A 20,349-nucleotide genomic window follows, 5' to 3' on the forward strand; every position below is an offset into this window, starting at 1 on the left:
AATAATATAGCTAATTGAGGTTTGAGAGAAATTGAGAGAAAAATTAAAACTTTGGGAGTATAATGTAGAGGATTAAATCAAGTTGTACAATGTTATTTGGTTGTGGTAGGTTGAATAACTAGCCTCAATTGATCCCTCTGAAAAAGACATTCTGTATATAACCCATCCTAAAGCATGGGCAGTGTGTACCTCTGTGTTACTTTGACAGTAGGTCTGTTGTATGACTTAATTTTATCAATATAGTTTTAGTGTAAATTGTATGTGAAAAATCTTTACATGTGCTTGTACTGCTTAGTTGACCTTGACTTTCACTCTTGGGCTCTAGTGATCTGTATGAGAACAACATCCCACTAGGAAGTTGCTGTCCCTTCAGAATGAACATTTGTGACTATATGTTTATTGTTGGATGACATTAAGTTTTAAGGTGGTATATGATGTATTAATTTGGTATTTAATATTTTTCAAATTTTATTTTATTAAAAGCACTATGGATTACAAAATTATTCATAGTGGGGTTTTTGATATGTAACATTTCATCACTGATCGCACCACTGGTGTCAACTTTCCTCTACCAGTGTTCACAGGTTCCCCCTCTCATCCTTCCCACCCCAGCCCAAGCCAGCCAGGAATCTTGTAAGTTTGGTTATTAAAGTTTGGGACTTGTAATTTCAGTACTGTTCACTCTGTGGTTTGGATATTTAGCTCTAAAATTTCTTAACACTGACATAACTGTACTTTTTATTTATTGTTTTAACTAATTAAACTAATAATTATTTAAACTAGTATTTTTATTATTAATGAATGTCTTCCTCTAACATTTTAGAGACTGCAAAGGTAAAAGTTCCCATTTCAGAAGGATATAATTTCTATATTTTAATTTTTAAGTTCATGTTCTTTCTACATTAAAGGTCAGTTAATTCCTAAACATGCAAAATGAAATCTTAGCAAAAATGTTTTGCTAATAATATGTGCTTTAAGCAGATAAATGATAAATTTGTTCATAATACTTATGATTTTAATACCTTAATTCTCAAAATAATCTTAGAGAGAGGGTACACTTCTCCAAGTTCTACAGATGATAAAAGAGGCATAAAGAAGTTAAGTAATTTCCCCAAGATCAAAAAGTTAGTAAATGATCGAGCTGGGATTCAAACCACATTTCTGATTTCAAAATCTTTTATATACTGCAAATTGATTGCATTTCTAGGTGTTGAGATTATTACACTCCATGAAAAATATATGAAGCATTGAGTTGTTAGTAATTTATTCTGATATTTTTTTTGGCTTTTTGTGTCACACCCAGCGATGCACAGGGGTTAGTCCTGGCTTTGAACTCCTGGTAGTGCTCAGTGGACCATATAGGATGCTGGGAATTGAACCCGGGTTGGTTGAATGCAAGGCAAATGCCCTATTCACTGCATTATCGCTCCAGACCCTGATATAAATTTTATCTCCCACCTCGATAGATAACATTGATATTGGTTTTTATTGTGAGACCATACGTGTGTTCAGGACTTACTCCTGCCTCTGAGCTCAGGAATCCTGCTGATCTTGGGAGACCATCTTAGGTGCTGGGGATTGAACCTTATGTTATACATAATACTATACATACATAATGCTATATACATAATGCTCAGGCACCTCAGTGAGTAATCTTCAATTTTACTTTTTGCATTTTAAATGCAAAACACATTTAAATGAATATGTCCATGGGCTTTTACCTGCTGTGCTATAGCTCCAGCCCTGTTTTCCATGTTTTTTAAAGCTTCACTATTAACATTTCAAAATATTGGGGAAGGGAGTATAGCACAGGGATCAAGAGTGATGCTTTGTATGCTTAGGACTTTGGCATTGCATGAACCCGTGAGCATTAATGAGCATCCTGGTGGTTCCCTGACCACCAGTCCTGTGGGATTGTTCATCATGATCCTAGAAATGCAGAGCCCCAGCAGTTATTACCAGGAGTGTCCTCCAGGGTTCTGAGCATTGCTAGGAAAAACTTTTGGGATTGCCACAACCCATAATGCTGGAGGGTAAACTCCATACAAGGAACTGAAACATTCTATCCTTTTGAGCCACTAATGCAAATTTATATTACCTTTAAAGGGGCCAGAGATTGGAGGGTAATAGTATAAAGGAGGGGGAATTTGATTCCTCTGCATTGGAATTTTTATAACAAGAATATAAATGTTACTATTCTTTGTCATGAAAACATTTTAATGAGACTAACACTAGAAAGAATGATTATATATTATTCAGATAAAGTAACTGCTAACAGCTGCAAAAGACAAAACTTGAAATTTAAATGGCTTAATACAACAAGTTTATTTTTTATAAATTTATTTATTGCATCACCATGAGAGCAGTTACAAAGTATTTTGGGTTTAAGTCTCAGTCATACAATGATGAAACACCTGTCCCTTCACCAGTGCCAATTTTTACCCCAGTATATTCCCCGTCCCAAACCCTCCCCCTACCTGTGAGGCAGATGATTTCCACATTACTCTCTCTCCACTTTGATTTCATTCAATATTTCGACCCCAGACCCACCATTATTATTTGGGAATTTACCCTAACACTCAGATCTGCCAAAAAGGCAACCACAGACAATTTGTTTTCTATTGCTGATTATGAATAACATATGATGTCACGTGGCCGCAGTAGTGGCTGCACAATTTTGGAATTCCAAAATTTTAACAATTAAATCTGGAGGGATTTCTACCAAAGCCTGCTGGGTTCTGAGATTTGTTCCTGAGTCTCTGGGATCATGGCCGTTAAATAGCTTGATTAGGAGCAAGAGAGGCCATTCGTGGGTGGCAACTTGGGGTCTCTTTGGGGCTGGGAGGAAAGGGCCGGCTCCACCCCCATCCTGTGGAGCCCCATGTGTCTTGTCACTGTGGGCCCAAACCTGACTGTCCAATGGCCTCTGGAGGATGATGGCCACTGAGTCACCTGGGGGAACAGGCCAAGGCACGGATTCTCTTCCCACCTGGGGTGGCTCGGTGCCAGTAACCTACTGCGGGGAATAGATGCATTTCTGCCAAAAGCCTCTGGGTTGCGGGATTTGTTTCTAAGTCTTTGGGATCATGGCTGTTAAGCAGCTTGATCAGGAGCCAGAGAGACTGTTCGTGGGTGGTGACTCAGGGTCTCTTTGGGGCGGGGAGGAAAGGGTGGGCTCCACCCCTATCCCGTGTGGCCCCACGTGTCTCGTCACTGCAGGCCCAAATCTGACTGTCTAGTGGCCTCTGGAGGATGGCTGGCCACCAAGCCACCAGGAGGAACAGGCCAAGGCATGAAACCTATTCCCACCCAGGGTGGCTTGACGCCAGTAACCTACTGCGGGTACAATAAGTTTATTTCTTGTGTGCATGTGATGTGATATTGGTTGTCAGAAGCCTAAAACCTAGGAACCTAGCTCACTGCTGTAATGAGGCTCAACTTCTCTGCATGGGGCTTCCAGCTTAGCTATTTTTAGAGGACAGAAAAATGGACGTAGTATATGGACTCCATATATGCTACCTGGAGGTGCCAGATACACTTCTACTAATTCATCAGGGGTTGTCACATGACCCTATGTGTACCTGAAGGAACTTTCCCCAGGAGCTCAGAAAAGAGCAAGACTGCATATAGATGTACTCCCTCCCTCCGTTCTGCATCACACCCGGTGACACACAGGTGTTACTACTGACTTTGCACTCAGGAATTACTCCTGGAGGTGCTCGGCGGGCCATATGGGATGCTGGGAATTGAACGCCGGGTCGGCTGCACACAAGGCAAATGCCCTACCCACTGTACTATCGCACCAGCCCCTATTTTTTTGCTTTTTGGGTTACTCCTGGCTTTGCACTCGGGAATCACTCCTAGCGGTGCTTGGGGGACCATTTGGGATGCTGGGAATCAAACCCAGGTTGGCCATGTTCAAGTTAAGCACCCTACCTGCTGTGCTATTGCTCCCGCCCCAGGATGCATACTTTCAACTTCCCCTATACAGATTTTTATAGTAGTGTCTCAATAAAAAGCAATTGTGATGGACTTTGCAATACCATCCTGCTAAATACCTTGCGGCTTGTGAAGTGGTCACATTAATACAGAAACTCTGCAATGTTTTATGTGTATAACACATAATTTTGAATATGCGTTCCTTTCCAGTTTTCAAAAGAATCTTCCCTTAGATCTTAGTAGGGAGAGCTCATCCTTTCTTCCTTTATAATACCTTGGAAGATTAACATTTGCAATAACCGGGCAAAATCAACCTTATTTTATTAAAAAAAAACCTACCTATTTAATGTGTAGTGGAGGTTTCCAAGGGGGATATATAAATATAAAAACTCTCCTACCAATTACTTGTGTGGGTCTATTGCCCTCTAAGGGGTCCACAGGAAGTCTGGCACCTGTAGCAGGCCAGGAAGTATAAATAGCTCTTTATCATGCAGCCTCTGGAGGATGCAAGATTGGGTTCTAGTTTGAACAGGAGGCCACATTGGGAAGACCCAGAGGAAGGGTGTTGTAATGCAGGGAAGTTCTGGGACTGGACACAGGAGCAGAAATCAGGAAAGGATCAGCTCTTACCACCTTCCTCATTTAGTAACTGCTCTTAGATTCCAAGTCTAACGGCAGAAGGCCTTGTCTTGAGCACCATCACTCCAAACACAGAATCTTCTAAAGACTAATTATGCAAAATTAAAGATAAAAATGAAGTACTGAGCAAAGAACTTACTATATTACTAATTACTAATAATTTGACAACACAAACAGGTCAAGCACATCTAGGTATTTATTTTTTAACTTAACAAAGAAAGATCAAAGTAAATCAAGGTAAAACAAGATATGGCAACTTTTAATTTTAAGACCACAAGTATATTTTACAGGGTCCCTTCACATTTCCAGTAATATTCTTTCTAAAGCTACATTGTCTCTTTCTGGAACCCAAAAAGGATTCACAGATTTTCAAACTGCTTAACATATATACAAACTCTTAAACCTTATAAACATCAACAAACTTGTGAACTATGTCTCTAAACTTCTGAATCTAAATATTCTCTTAATAGCTGTCAATGTATAACAGGAAGACTGTATGTGTGTGTATATATATATGCAAATAAACACATGCATGTGCTAGTAGTTCCAGCCCTCCTGTAGCTAACTTATACTTTGATACGGCAGTTCTCATGAAACACAACACAAAGAATCTGCCTCAAATCTCTCACTAGCTATGGGGAGGAACTGCTGGCTGCAGCTCTCTCTCTCTCTTCTTTCAGAGCCTCTTTATATTGCTCTGGGAAGGCACACAGGCAGGTAACATTGACCCTGGCCAAAAACTTGAGGACTTTCATTTTGCTGATTTCAGCTCGGGCTCTTGGGCCCCACAGAAACACATAGCTTGGAGGATCACTATTGGGTTCCTGGCGGTACACCAGGTACTGCTCCTTCACTAAATCTTGGGTAAGGAGCTTCTTGACATCCCCAAAGACTGAATGAAATTTCCCTTCATATATCCCCAAGATATTTAGGAATTGCCAGATATCCTTCTCAGAGATAGAGTTGCCATTCAGGAAGATCACACCCAGGACAGGCATCAGAAGCCCATTTTTAGAATATTCTCTGCTACTGCTATGACACCCATCATCGTAGAAATCTAGCTCACTAACAAGGTAAAAGGACTGCCCATCAGGCTTGACTTCCTTCAAATAAAGACCAAAGATCAGCTCCATGCGCTGGGACACTCTGTTTAGGATCTCAGGGAAGTGCCCCCTGTATTTCCGTCTGACAATCTTCATCATGTCTTCCTTCAAAATGGGCTCTTGCATTTTGTATTTCTCTAACAGGTAATTTACCAACATCCCTGCCTTCTTAGAGAAAGGATCTCTGTGCCGCTTATTTGGAACGGAGGCCCCTTCCCGAGAAGGGTGTGCACTTTTGTTCCCTACGCTCTTGGCACCTTCATTTGATTTGGGGCCTGCAGCACCTGCCTCAGAGATGCTAGCACTGGGGGCCTTCGTGGGCTTTTGGGCCACGCCAGCGGCACAAGCAGTGGAAAGATCACCCTCAGAAACAACAGAGGAGCAGGTGGGAATCTCTTCTGCTTCTGCACCAGTGGCCTGGAGACCTGGGGTCCCATCCTGAGCCTGAAGGCGTCTCTCTCGCCGTCTCTCTTGGGCACGGATCTTACTCTTTTGACCACGAGGCATGATTGTGGTGTGGGCCCCTAAAGGAGGAAAGATAAGAGGGTGTGAGGAGCTTTAGCAATGAGATGCCACCCTGGCTTTTAGGAAACCAATTCTGAAAGTTTTGTGGGAGCACTGGCTCTTGGTTAGCTCATGCCCTGAGAACTCGGAAAAGGTTTATCCCCTAATATTAATGCCTCCTAACTCCCTTGGATCGCCTCCCCCCAAAAAGGGGTGAAAATTCTCTTATCTAGTCATAACTGTTTGTGAACTTCCAAGACTGACAGGAAGGGATTCACTGCTGTGAGGTGATCTCTCAATCTCAGGGTACTCTCCTTGGCTTCTGGCATTACCTGGAACTGTTTCATGTACTTCTTTAAGGTTACTCCCATTGACAAGGTCCCTCACTTCCCTGGGAAGAAGTGAATGGGCCACATTCTGTTACCAGACCCAGATCACCCAGGTCTGAAAGTAGGGTCCAGGCTCTCTAGCTCACTTCTTTCTGTGAAGTGTACCCTCACAACTCAAGGCCATCACATTGATTTAAGAAGTGAGTCTCTTCCCTATGAACAATGGAGTACTTATATCCCTGAGAGCACTATGAAAGAAAATAGAGAGCAACTAAGTTTGAGAGCTCTAAACCAGACTTACAGGGTTAACTACTAAGGTGTAACTTTGAGCAACCTTTGTTCTGGGGAAGGTAACTGTCTCATTCCCCACATGAGATTTGTGCCCCAACATCTAGATGTGCAGAACTGAGCAGCAAAGCTGTAAACCAAGGCTTCCAGCTCTTATGAATCAGAAGGCAGCTAAGAATCTTTTATTTTTTTGCTTATTGGGTCATACCCAGCCATTCACAGGGGTTACCCCTGGCTCTGCACTCAGGAATTACTCCTGGTGGTGCTCAGGGACCTTATGGGATACTGGGAATCAAACCTAGGTCGGTGACATGCAAGGCAAATGCCCTACCCGCTGTTCTCTTGCTCCAGCCCCCAACAGCTAAGAATCTTAAGACAGATGTTGGGGGTGGGCCAGCTAAGCTCTTTCCCGGAAATTCCAGGACTATCAGCAATACCCTGTGCAACTTTCTCCTCTGGCTATTGAATGATATCCATGTCCTCATTCAGAATCTTCACCATCGAAAAAGGTCCTAACACTTTTAATAACTGAGTTGACAGACTGACCCATTATTCCCCCTAGGGTGATTAGAGCTTTTTAGTACTGAAGGGTCTCTGATAAACTCTGTTCTGGAGTCTGGGTTCACCAATAAAGTTTTTAACCTTAACTGTGGGTACGATTTGGAATTCCCCCTTCTAACAATCAATGCTGAGTCTAACAGTGCTACCAAACCCTCACCAACGTGGTGAGCTGTAAGAGAAACTGGGGTCTTTTTTTGCCTGGCAATTGCAGCTATGTCCTCCAAGATCTATGAGCAGAAGTGCTGGTTGGTGAAGTTTCCTATTTTGAGACATACAGTTATTAGCACTGATAAATATCTTTTTACTGTTATCTGCCTGAACTCCCTCCGCCTATTGCAACTGTCCATTTTAAAGGTTTTTATATGAGGGGGCCAGAGAGACAGTACAGTGGGCAGGGTGCTTGTCTCATACCCCACTATCATATTTTTAAATTAATTTTTTTGCTTTAAAAATATTTTTAAAAACTGAATTACAGTGAAATACCAGGGTACTTCTTACCGAGCAATTGCAGCTGTGTTCTCCAAGATCCGTGAGCAGTGGTGCTGTTTGGTGCAGTTTCCTATTTTGAGATATCCAGTTATTAGTACTGATAAATATATTTTTACTGTTATCTGCCTGAACTCCCTCCGCCTATTGCAACTGTCCCTTTTAGATAAAGGTTTTTATATGAGGGGACCAGAGAGACAGTACAGTGGACAGGGTGCTTGTCTCATACCCCACTATCATATTTTTAAATTACATTTTTTGCTTTAAAACTATTTTTAAAAACTGAATTACAGTGAAATACCAGGGTACTTCTTACTGAGCAATTGCAGCTGTGTTCTCCAAGATCCGTGAGCAGCGGTGCTGTTTGGTGCAGTTTCCTATTTTGAGACATCCAGTTATTAGTACTGACAGATCTATTTTTACTGTTATGAGCCTATACTCCCTCCGCCAATTGCAAATGTACCTTTCAGACAAAGGTCTTCATATGAGGGGACCAGAGAGATAGTACAGTGGGCAGGGTGCTTGTCTCACACCCCACTACCATTTTTTAAACTTTTTTTATTTTTAATTTAATCACCGTGAGATACACAGTTACAAAGTTCATAATTGGGTTTCAGTCACACAATGTTGAAACTCCCATCCCTTCACCAGTGTACATTTATCACCACCAATGTCCCCAGTTCCCTTCCCACTACCCACCCCAAACCCCAGCCTACTTCTACAACAGACACTTTTCTTCTTTCTCCCCTCCTTTTAACCCACCACCATTTTAATCCCCAGAACCCCGTATGGTCCTCTGGGCACAGTCAGTAGGGATCCCCGAAGGAGAGCTGGAAGCAAGCCCTACTAGAACATACACACAAACCCGCAACAATCTAGAAAAAGGAGGTGTTTTAACTGGGCATTTTCCCCCACCTCCGCTAAAATGAAGAGTAGAGTTATCTCAACCTTCCGCTAAAATGAATTATTGAGGTATCGCGGCCTAAATACTTGGCCTGAAGCAGTCTGGAAGCAACAGTGGGTGCATGGCTCTGTGCCCTCAAAACTGAAGGACCAACCATCACTGGCTCCCCGAGTTCTACTTTCTCACCTTCAATAGCTAAATCGAGAAAAGACTGTATGCCTGAAACAGATACTATGAATGACTTTGCAATTCAATGCTTTAAAAAAAAAGTTAAAAAAAAAAAGGCTGACAGGTGGGAGAAGTGGGGGCGGGGATACAGTGATGGTTGGAAGGGGAGAGGGAACGTGGGAACACTGGTGCAGAAAAGTTGACACTGCTGGTAGGGTTGGCGTTTAAATATTATACGCCTAAAACTCAACTATCAATAACTTTGAAAACCACAGGTCTTAAAAAAATTTTTTTTAATTTTTAAAAAAATTTTAATTAAAAAAATTTTGGCTTTTTGGGTCACACCCGGCAATGCACAAGGGTTACTCCTGGTGGTAACTACTTAGGGGACCATATGGGATGCTGGGAATCAAATCTGGGTTGGCCGCTTGCAAGGAAAATGCCCTAACTGCTGTGCTATCCCGCCAGCCCCATATTAAAAAAAAATACTACGGGCTTTAAAGGGTGCTTGAATTTCATATATCTAAAACTCATCCTTAACTTTGTAAATGATGGTTCTTAAAAAAACAAAAAGGTCCCTAACGGCCCTCCCCAGCCAGACCCTTTGGTCCAGATTTCCCATCGGCTCGTCTTCCTTTCAGGCACGCCACGAGGAGAAAAACCGAAAGGACACCTCGGCCTTAGAGCTCCGGGCTAGGGTGGACGCTACCAACCTCAGGGTGGTATTTTGAGGAAACACCTACATTCTAGGTGGGCTAGTAATCACTTGGGCCCACCCCTCGGTCCTTACCTTACTCCAAAACGAGTCTAACCGTCCTCAGCAAAGCCGCACCCTTCGCGCTTCGCTTCGTCGAGCGAAAGCGGAAATCTGGTGAAGCTAGATCCGGCTCGGGCGAGCGCAAGATCGGGCACCAACGAGATTTCAGAATCCACGTGATCTCGGCTCGGGCGAGCGCAAGATCAGGCGCCAACGAGATTTCAGAATTCACGTGATCTCAGATCTCGGACGTGGTGTGATCTCGGACTCGGAGTGATCTCGGAATGCACCACCTCCTCTATCCTGTAGTCTGAGTCCGCGGTGAGGCTTTGCTCTTTCGTTGGAACTATTTACTCAAGTGCCCCTTAGGCTAATCTCAGCGGGACAGCCTCAAACCTTTACTTGATCACCTTTCCATAGCTGCCTGAGTTCCTAGTACTTGCTACCAGAGAAAAGGGGTTAATTAATTCAATGACCCCTCTCTTTGGCAGAGACATCGGTCCCTTAGTGCACAAAGTCCCCACTTTGGCTCCGGTTATGCCCCAGAGAACCCCCTCCCCCCACCTCGCGGAATGGGCCAGTCTTTAGTAACAAGGTTTATTCCATCTTGAGACCACACAGGTTGGACAAGTGATTCCTCGGTGGTTGTCTTTAGGGTCCCTTGGCATTGAGCGCAGACCCAGATTTTGTCCGGCACCCTTTAGGGTTTTTGCGGGGGTGGGGTGGGGTTAGGTACCCTTACAACACTCAGGGTTTTCATGTCGATCCATTAACACCCAGGTCACTCCCTCTGCAAAACGGAGGCAGACTCAAACTGCAGAGGACATTTTTAAAAAGTGTTTCACTAATAAAAATTTAAGGAAAAAAGCGCATGATTTTAAAAAAGTGTTTCACTAATAAAAATTTAAGGGAAAAAAGCATCGAGTTAAAAAAATAAAAGCTCCCAAATGTAAAGAACAAAAAAAAAAGTATTTTGGGGGGCACAGGGCTGGAGCGATAGCACAGCGGTAAGGCATTAGCCTTGCACCCAGCCAACATGGCCGGCCAGAGTTCGATTCCTCTGCCCCTCTCAGAGAGCCTGGCAAACTACCGGGAGTATCTCTCCTGGCAAGAAACCCGTGACATATTTGCTAGGCCAAACAGTAACAAGTCTCATGATGGAGACGTTACTGGGCCCGCTCGAGCAAATCGATGAATAACGGGAGGACTGTGACTGTTGGAGGGCATGTGGCGATTCTGAGTGGTGCACAGGAGTCCCAGGGACCTCATCCACAACCTAGGGCAGAGATATAATGCAGGATGTGATGCTTGCAGTGCGGTGGATATCAGGACCACCCTGGCTGTGATCCGGGACCCTCATGATGAGTGAAATCTAACAGGGTCCCGCTCTAACTGCTGAACTAGCTTCCACACCTCGTAGGTCATTTTATTTTTAAAATAAGGAAAGCTGGGGCTGTAATTACAGTACAGCAACTAGGGCATCTACCTTGCACACAGCCGATATGGATTCCATTCCTGGAACACCGTATGGTCCCCCATGCCCAGCCAGGACTGATCCCTGAGTGCAGTCAGGAGTAAGCCCCAAACAAGCCGTATGGCCCCAAAACCAAAAGAAAGAAGAAAAAGGAAACTCCCCGGAGACGATCTACATAAAAGAATTTGTACCTCACCCTCCCTTGCACTTGGATGGAGCACAAGATGAAAAAAGGTTTTTTTTCTAAAGCTGAAGTTTTTCAACTCTGAGACCTACCATCTGAATGTCTGGCTCTGTTCAAAGTTTCTCACAGTCTCATTTATCCCATCATACAGTGTAAGTTAAAATTATCTCCACATTCCAGTTTTCCAAAATCTCTATCGGCCTCTAGGTATTTACACTGGATTCCATATAGGGAGCTTCTCTCCCACCTTGGCTATTCATATTTTCACTGGTCCATTAGACTATGGGAAATATATGGTCACACACTTTATGAGAGAACTGGTCTGGTCTCTGCAATTCTATATCAACATTAGCCAGGAATCTTCCAAAGAGCAGATGCTAAATTAAAACTTGGGCCAAGTAAATAGCAAGAATATAAGAAGTAAAATTTATTAGGATTTAATTTTGCCTACATTCTTGAATAAACTACGCTGACTCAAGCACATATACTTCAATTTCACAAAGGAAAATAAATTAAGCCAAAAATTGGCTGCTTTTTAAATTTTTATAGTGGCCACACACAGTTTTGCTGGGAGACCCAGGGTCATTTCCTACATAGCTCATCCAGTTTCCAACATAGCTCATCCAGGTGAGGTCCTTTAGTTCAGGGCTTAGGCTTGGTGCTGTGGTGCATGGGGGTTAAAGACCTCCCCAGCAGTACCTTGGGGCCACAACAATACACACTTTATTATTCCTGAGTTCATGTGGTGACCCGCACCCCAAGTTCTTTTTTTTTTCTTTTTGGGTCACACCCAGAGATGCACAGGGGTTACTCCTTGCTCATGCACTCCGGAATTACTCCTGGTCATGCTTGGGGGACATATGAGATGCTGGGAATCGAACCCCAGTTGGCCACGTGCAGGACAAAAGCCCTACCTGCTGTGCTATAGCTCCAGCCCTGCCCACACCAAGTTTTCATTTAATTTTCAATTAGATAAATTTTAAAAAATGCCTGCTCCTGTCTGTCATAAACTAAGATTCTGAGACTCAAAAACTTAATTGAAAGGACTAAAATTTAAAACATATAAATATTAAATCTCTTTCATACCCATATGAGAGCGCTTCCTCTTGGTCTAGTGGTTAGGATTCGGTGCTCTCACCACCACGTCCAGGGAACTGTAGCTTTTTTTCTGTCTCCCATATAAGTGAGGAGCATAGTTGGCCCCTAGAGCCTCACCTCTGCACTTCACTAGTTGAAGACTGTGGGCTGCGTGCTTTATCTGCAAATAATATGCCTCACCTCACTTGGGGTGCCAAGAACTTCAAGACATAAAACTACTTCCCTGGAGGGACAGGGATCAAACACTGACAGTTGTTCAGACGAAAGTAAAGTAATGTAAACCCTATTTTTTTTTCAGCCACTGCTTTGGAGAAACAGTAAACATGTCACTGTTTTTCAGAAAGGAAGGAATGGAAATTTAACTCTTACACTCACATCCCATCCTCCTGTTCCTGTTTATTGTTGACTTTCAAAAGATCCGGAAATAGCCCAAGATCTGTTACAATTTATGTTTTTCAGAGCGCTTGCAGAGAAACTCCACCCTCTTTGTTTTGAAGGCCACTGCCTATTTTTCAACAAACAGCAAAATGAAAGCTGCAAACTTTTACATGTATAAGTATCCCAAGAAGTAAAAGGACTATTACATAGATTTGAGTATTGTTCCTGCCTTTATTGTATTCCAGTACTGCAAGACTGTGATTTAAACAAAAACAAAAACCTTTTCTTTATTGTGCAAGTGAGTGACAGTTTCAATTTCCTCAGGATTATAGAATTTCCTGTCTATTCCCAGAGCTAGACACCTCCCCCAGATCCCGGAGCAACCTCCCCCTAACTCACATCTGATGGATTATCACAGCTCCCTGGAGGTTTGCCATAGCTGCTTCCATTAGGCCAAGGGACTTTGGAGCTTTGGTGCCTTTCATTACTTTGCTTAGGGAAACAGCCCAAGTAAGGAGACGTCAGAGTGGTGAGTAAAATGTTTTATCTTAATTTGTCTGCTTTGGGTCTCCTCTGTTTCTTGTTAGTAATCTGGCTATAGGTGCAGGAAACTTTATTTATTTTGATCTTGAAGTCTCTTATATGTTGAACACCCCCTGATAGATCACTGTCTGGCAAATTCCTGGATTGAGTGGTCGGATAGTTCCAGGTAACTACCATGTCAGAGTCAAAAGTCCTGAGTTAAGAGTCCCAGGACTAAAGACAATGCAAAAGTTCTAACCACAGGACTACTAAATTCCACTTTGTCTTTGGTTTCTGATCTGTCTGGTTAGTTGAGCTCAGAATTCTTGTTTTGTCTGCTGTTTGATTCACCCTGACAATTGAGGACTATATTACAAGCTGATTCTTGACCATTTGGAATTGTGGTTTTGGAATTGTGTCCAATGACTATGCTTGTTTTATATGTTTCTATGTATGCATTGAGAATTTGACTACTTTTGACTGTTTAGAGGGTGCATTTTCTTTGTGACTGCAACAAAAATCAGTGGAACAGAGTTTTGTTCAGGTTGTTATTAATCAAGTTATCTGTTAAACTATCAATTGTATAATTATAATTGTATGCTGCCCTGTATCCCAACAAATCTGAGTTTCATTTTGCCTCCAAATGGTATTGCTAGAATAATTAACTCAAAATGTTTTTAAGGGATGTAATCTAAGAAAAATTTTGGTAAATAAACATCAGGTTAAAATGAGGGGTTTAATTTGAAGAATTTATCTCTGTGAAGTTATATTAGTGAATACAATATTTTTGTTCTGCCTGTGTTTATTGGGCAACAATTCAAAATATCCAAATAGTGGAAAGACCAGGCATAATTTGCCAAAGCTTAATAAGGTATATTTACTGCATGCTTGGAACATTTTGTTAAAATATTCTTTACTGAATTGGGCTTACTTTGACACTGGGAATTTATATCTGTGGTAGGATGTATTTGTGTGTTCTGGAAAATTAGGAAATTAAAGTTTTATTTTTTGTTTGTTTGGGGACCACCAGGCAGTACTCAAAGATTACTCCTTATTCTGTGCTCAGTGATCACTCCTGGCAGGGCTTGAGAGACTGCATGTGGTGCCAAGGATTGAACTAGGGTCTGCCGGGTCAGGGAAATACCTTATCCTTAATTTGTTGTGTTTTTCTGGCCCCTGTATTTAAGTTTTAAGAGTTAAAACTTTTTAGTAGCTAGGAATGTAACTCAGCAGTAAATTTCAAGTTAAATTCAAACCTTGAAAGATTTCTGTAAAAAAGAGAATAATTGAAATAAAGGAAATGACTTAGAAAGCAAATGTTTGCATTAAAATGGTTTGGTGATAAAGTTGTACAAATTTAATAAAAAATTGTGGACATCCTTCTTTGAACCTTGAATAATATGTGGGTGTATTTCTTGATCAGATCCTCTTTAGAAAACTGTCAGATATAGAATTATTAACTTATTCTCTTTTTGTCTAATGACGCTATTCTTGTACTTTGGACATCTAAGATAGTGTAAAATATTTATGTCTAATGTTGGATTATTTTGTTTGGATTCATACATTTTCTGAGTTGAATATGATATGGGTATTTTCCTGCAACTAATTAAGTCAGGGATACTTAAAAAATACTTTCATTTTCCTCTTGTGAAAATATCATGTGCTTTAAGTTAGAATTGGATGTTAGGGTTAATATCAGCAATAAAAACTGGCTTTTAAGCTAGTTAATTTTTTTCACTGGGTTTTTAACTCTTTAGCGAGAATTTTGCTGTTCCTCAAATAACATTCGGTATTTGACAGGTAGATTAGTTTTTCAAGACACTTCGCAGATTTTCCTTTTGTGGTTTATGGACTTGATACTTGTCTTGATTTAGAAGCAAAGTGAAATCTGAAGGTGCTTTAAAAGAAGGGATGGCAGCCTCTGGTTTGTGAATCTTGTGTCTATTTCTCCTTTGCAGACAAGTTATGTTCACTGGTTATTTTGTCTGAAGTGAGAGTGTAGACTGTTTTGAAGCCCATCTTATGGTTTAACATGGCAAGTTCTTGTCACTTGTCTGAGGTCAGAAGCAGGATTTTGTGCTGTCAAGGAGTATATCTACCTGGGTCGAGTTCAGCTTTAACTTAGTCTCTACTCTTGCAGAGAACAGAGAATTTTATAAGAGATGACCAGAGACCGCACATAAATAACTTCAAAGACACATATTTTGTGAAAGGATAACTTGAGAATATAAAGAATTTGGAGGGAGGTTGATGGAATAAAAAATAATCAGTGTTGTATGTGAATGTCATAGTCCCTTATATGTTCAAAGCCAAGTGAGGGTCTGCTGCTCAGTGCTTTGACAAGTCAAATCTTGTCACTCAATCATTTGCAAGACTCTTTATTACAGTCTGAATAAAGAGTCAGGAGCGGTGTGTGCCTTTCTTGATTATTTTGATGTTTTATTTTGGTGTTTTATTTCCCTGGTGACTATTAAAGAATCTCATGGACTGGGCTTTTGTTTGGGTTACCTGTAAAACATCTTTCTTTTCTTTTTTCTTTTTTTGGCTTTTTGGGTCACACACGGCAATGCACAGGGGTTACTCCTGGCTCATGCACTCAGGAATTACTCCTGGCAGTGGTCCAGGGACCACTTGAGATGCTGTGAATCGAACCTGGGCCAGCAGCGTGCAAGGCAAATGCCCTTCCCACTGTGTTATCGCTCCAGCCCCACCTCTTATTTCTTAAACCTGTTGTGTATATTTGTGTGACCCTGTGACCCCCCCTACTACCAAACACACTTGATTTTTCAAATTTTGCTGTTATGATTAGAGCTGACTCAGAATATTTTTAAGAAACAAAATGTAACTTTTCATAAAGAAAAACTAGTTAAGAGTTAAGGGATCTGGGGTGAGGGGGTGGTGGTGGGGCTGTGGAGACAACTCAGTGCCAATGACCCATGCCTTGCATGTGCTGTGATCTGTGTTTGATTCCAAACTCCAAACCAGCTGGCTAGCGTCTTTGACAACTGCTTGGGAGGCTCCAAACCAAACAGACTGTAATGCCTCAATTTGAAGCATCTGTGCCCATGAACTTGTATTATTTAATGTAATATTTTGTTCCATCTTGTTTGTTGGTCAATAGGTCAATAATCAACTCACATCGTCGAATAGGAGAAATAACTATATTTGTATGGACTAAGTTTAGTAAAGGGGAATCATTGCTTGCCTAGGTAATTTTTGCTGAAATAGTCCTCATTAATTGGGCTTGTTCTAAACCTGGGAATTTAGATCCATGGTAAGATGTATCTGTGTGACCTGGAAAATGAATATATCAGGAAATACATCTTCTTGAAGGTTTAAACTTAATTTGTAATTGTTTTTCTTTGTAATGTGTTTCTTTTGGGACATATTTGGTGAAGCTTAGAGATTACTCTTGACTCAGTTCAGGAGACTCTCTTGTTACTTCTGAAACTTGTGCTACTGGGAATGAACCCAGACCACTTCTGCATAAAAAGCATATGCTGTAGCCTTTTGCAAATTCTCTCTGGCTTCATGAATTTGTAAATCTTTCAAAGGATCCTAAAATAATGCTGTATAAATACAATAATTTGTAATTCGAAATTTGAAATTAGGGAATTAAGGTTTTAGGAGTTATGATATCTAAGAAATGCACTTGAATGTAAATAAAGGAAATAACTAAGTGCAAAGTTTTTTATTTTAAAAATGGGTACTGTTGTGATATAAAGCACAAATTTCTTATAAAATTATACATTGTGCCATTGTGAGTTTGGAATATTGTCTGGTGGATTATAGAAGGTTCTCTATTTAGAAACCTGTCATGCTTAGAGTTGTTTACCTATTTTTTTTCCCCAAATGACAAGGTTTTCCTTGTGCCATGGGAATCTCATACTGTTGGTGAAACCTTTACGCATGGTGTTGGATTATCTAGTTTAATTTCCTAACCTTGCTGAATTAATCATGATCTGTGTATTTTCTGCAAATATTTAAATTAAGGGCTGGAGCGATAGCACAGCAGGTAGGGTCTTGCATGAGACCAACTGGTGTTCAATTCCTCCGTCCCTCTCAGAGAGGCCGGCAAGCTACTGAGAGTATCCCACCCACATGGCAGAGCTTGGCAAGCTCCCTGTGGCATATTCAATATGCCAAAAACAGTAACATACGAGTCTGACAACGGTTACTGGTGCCTGCTCGAACAAATCGAACAATGGGAGGAAGGTACAGTGCTCCAGTGCTATTTAAAAAAGGAATTTATTAGTTCCTCTTATTAAAACTACCAAGTGTCTAAAGTTAGAATTGGATGCTAACGTTCATATTTGCAATACAAGCTGAGTTTTAAACCAGTTATTATATTCCTGAGGGTTATACCTGTTGAGTAATTTGCTGCCAGAGAGCTGAGCTCATTGGTTTCAAGAGCATCTTTACCTGGGTGGATGACAGCAACCAAGGACCCACTTTACTAGATATTCTTGTCGTTCAAGTACACAGTTGATCTGATCTTCCTTAAGAAGTCAGATTGTCAAGTGATCTGTCATTCCTTTTTAATTTTAAGCAATACCTAGCTGTTCTCAGGTCATATTCCTTACTGTGCTCAGAGATCGCTCCTGGTGGACTTGGGGGACCACATAGATCAAACGGGTCAGCCACGTTCAAGGCAAGTGCCTTACATGCTATATGATCTCTTCAGTTCTTCAGTAATTTTCATTGTAGTAATTCTTGTAATTTTAGTAGATATATTTATTTTATGTCTTATTATACTTATTAAAAAAATTCTGTATCTTTTGTTCTGTCCCATATCCAAAGAATCACTTTCCACAATACTATTGTTCAAACTCTGTTCCATGTTTCTGTCAACAGAAAGTAGCCAAAATGGTCGTTGTCCCTAATATTCTTTAGATTGATAAGTGATTAAAAAGGAACAGGAAACCAGAGATAGAGACCAGAGAAGCAGGAGTACACCTGGTAGGACACTTGCTTTGCACATGGCTGATCCCCGGCTCCCGATGTGAGCTTCTGAGCTCACCTGGAGTAATCCCTGAGCACAGAACCAGGAGCCAGCTGTGGGCACAACAGCATGTGGGGATTCTCCAGAATAAAAATAATCACGGATGGAAACCGAGCTCTAAAGGGACACAGCTGTCTATGATGACCCAAAGTGTCCCTTGACAGTTGTGATTTGGGTTAGAAAAAAATTATATTTAACAGTTTGGCAGGAACTTCTTTATTATAGAAGCAGTAAATATGTTACTTATTTTGTAGGGAGGAATAAAGGTAAAAAGGTAAAGGTAAAGGCCCTCCCGTTGATCGTCGATTTGCTCGAGCGGGCCCAGTAACGTCTCTATTGGAGACTTTGTTGTTACTGTGTCTGGCATATCGAATACTCTCAGTAGCTTGCCAGGCTCTCCGAGAGGGGCGGAGGAATCGAACTTGGGTCGGCCATGTTGGCCGCGTGCAAGGCAGACGCCCTACCTGCTGTGCTATCGCTCCAGCCCAGGGAGGAATAAAATAAATTTAGTCATAGACAACATCCTTTGCTACTTGCGTTTTACCTTCAAAACAGTCATAAAAGCCTTGTTGAGGTATGATTTAGGAGGAACATACACAGAAAACACATGATCATCATTTGGGAAGCCAGATGATCTGGAGATTTCAAGGAACTTGTCCTATGTATCCTGGAACTTCCTGTTTTTCTCAAAGTGGATAACAATTCATTTTGTCTCAGAATTTGAGCCCCCTCTTTTTCAAATAAGTAGCCAAAATAGAAATTTCATGTGCTTCCTTCTATTTCTATAACCATTATGCCTGCATTGTATTCTGTACTGCACTAAAGCCTTCACTGGTGTGAAAAAAACTGCTGTGCCAGTATTACCTTTTTGATGCACTTGGCAACAGGCCCTCATTGAGCCTAAAATGTTCTTATGTAATATAAGAACTAATATTCTTTAGCTTGCCAGTCTCTCTGAGAGGGACGGAGGAACCAAATCTGGGTCGGCCACGTGCAAGACAAACACCCTACCTGCTGTGCTATCGCTCCAGCCCCTTATTTTACTATAAACATGAGAATTGCCACTTACGCTTTGATGACTTTTCTTGGTTTTTAATCTAACTCCAAAAGTTAAATGCTGAATTTCCTAATCTTATTAACCTTCATGCTTCAAGTATTTTGCTGTAGGTTTTTGTTTGTTTGATTTTTATTGTTTTAGGACTGGAGTGATAGCACAGCAGTAGGGCATTTGCCTTGCACGAATCTGACTGAACCAACCCGGGTTCAATTCCTCTGCCCCTCTTGGAGAACCCAGCAAGCTGCTGAGAGTATTTCACCCGCATGGCAAAGCCTGGCAAGCTACCTGTGACATATTTGATATGCTAAATACAGTAACAACAAGTCTCACAATGGAGACTTTACTGGGCCCGCTTGAGCAAATTGATGAACAACAGGACAGTGACAGTGAATGTTCTTTAATGCAGTGATATGTTAAGTAATTTTATCTATCTAGATCATGTTTAAATGTTAATGTTGCAGATATTCACAAATAATCATAACTTTTTCATTATTTTACTCATAGGAATAATTTGTGTGATATAATTAATATATTTTCACTAGTAGAGAGAATAATGCAATCAATAAATAATTGATGTACTAGTTTCTGATCCTCAGCAATATCAGTATGTTGTCAATTTTACTAATTTGTTCCCATCACAACCACAGATTATTTTGAGGGGAACATTTATAACAATACTTTGCTTAGTAGGTACCTTTAGGAGATAATCTCTTAATTATAAAAATAACCATATGATACCAAATGTTCACTGTGGTAAGTAAAATTCTAGGATGCCTCGCAGGTTACTGGCCCCCAGTCTACACACAGTTTCTCCAGTTAATTAATCTAACACTAATTGAGGTACTTCTGTGAGGAGATACTGCTATTGTAATTAAGGTACAAATCATTGTTTTTTAAGGTAGGAAAGGTCAGACCTAACCAGGTGAGGCCTTGGAGAGGTAGTACTTCTTTTAGGT

General features: G+C 41.1%; 1 protein-coding gene across 1 annotated transcript; it reads right to left on the minus strand.

Annotated features, from left to right (window-relative positions):
* Window positions 1-5,210: 5,210 nt before the first annotated feature.
* Window positions 5,211-6,188, minus strand: LOC130039259 (melanoma-associated antigen B2-like). The gene has a single exon (XM_056131106.1). It carries the CDS (start codon window positions 6,186-6,188, stop codon window positions 5,211-5,213), a length of 978 nt encoding a protein of 325 aa, XP_055987081.1.
* Window positions 6,189-20,349: the final 14,161 nt, after the last annotated feature.

This window comes from Sorex fumeus, unplaced genomic scaffold (assembly GCF_029834395.1).
Source record: "Sorex fumeus unplaced genomic scaffold, SorFum_2.1 ptg000086l, whole genome shotgun sequence".
NCBI lineage: Eukaryota > Metazoa > Chordata > Mammalia > Eulipotyphla > Soricidae > Sorex > Sorex fumeus.

Excerpts from the sequence above, each read along its gene's own strand:
- LOC130039259 (XM_056131106.1), bottom strand. The coding sequence starts at position 6,188 with ATGCCTCGTGGTCAAAAGAGTAAGATCCGTGCCCAAGAGAGACGGCGA.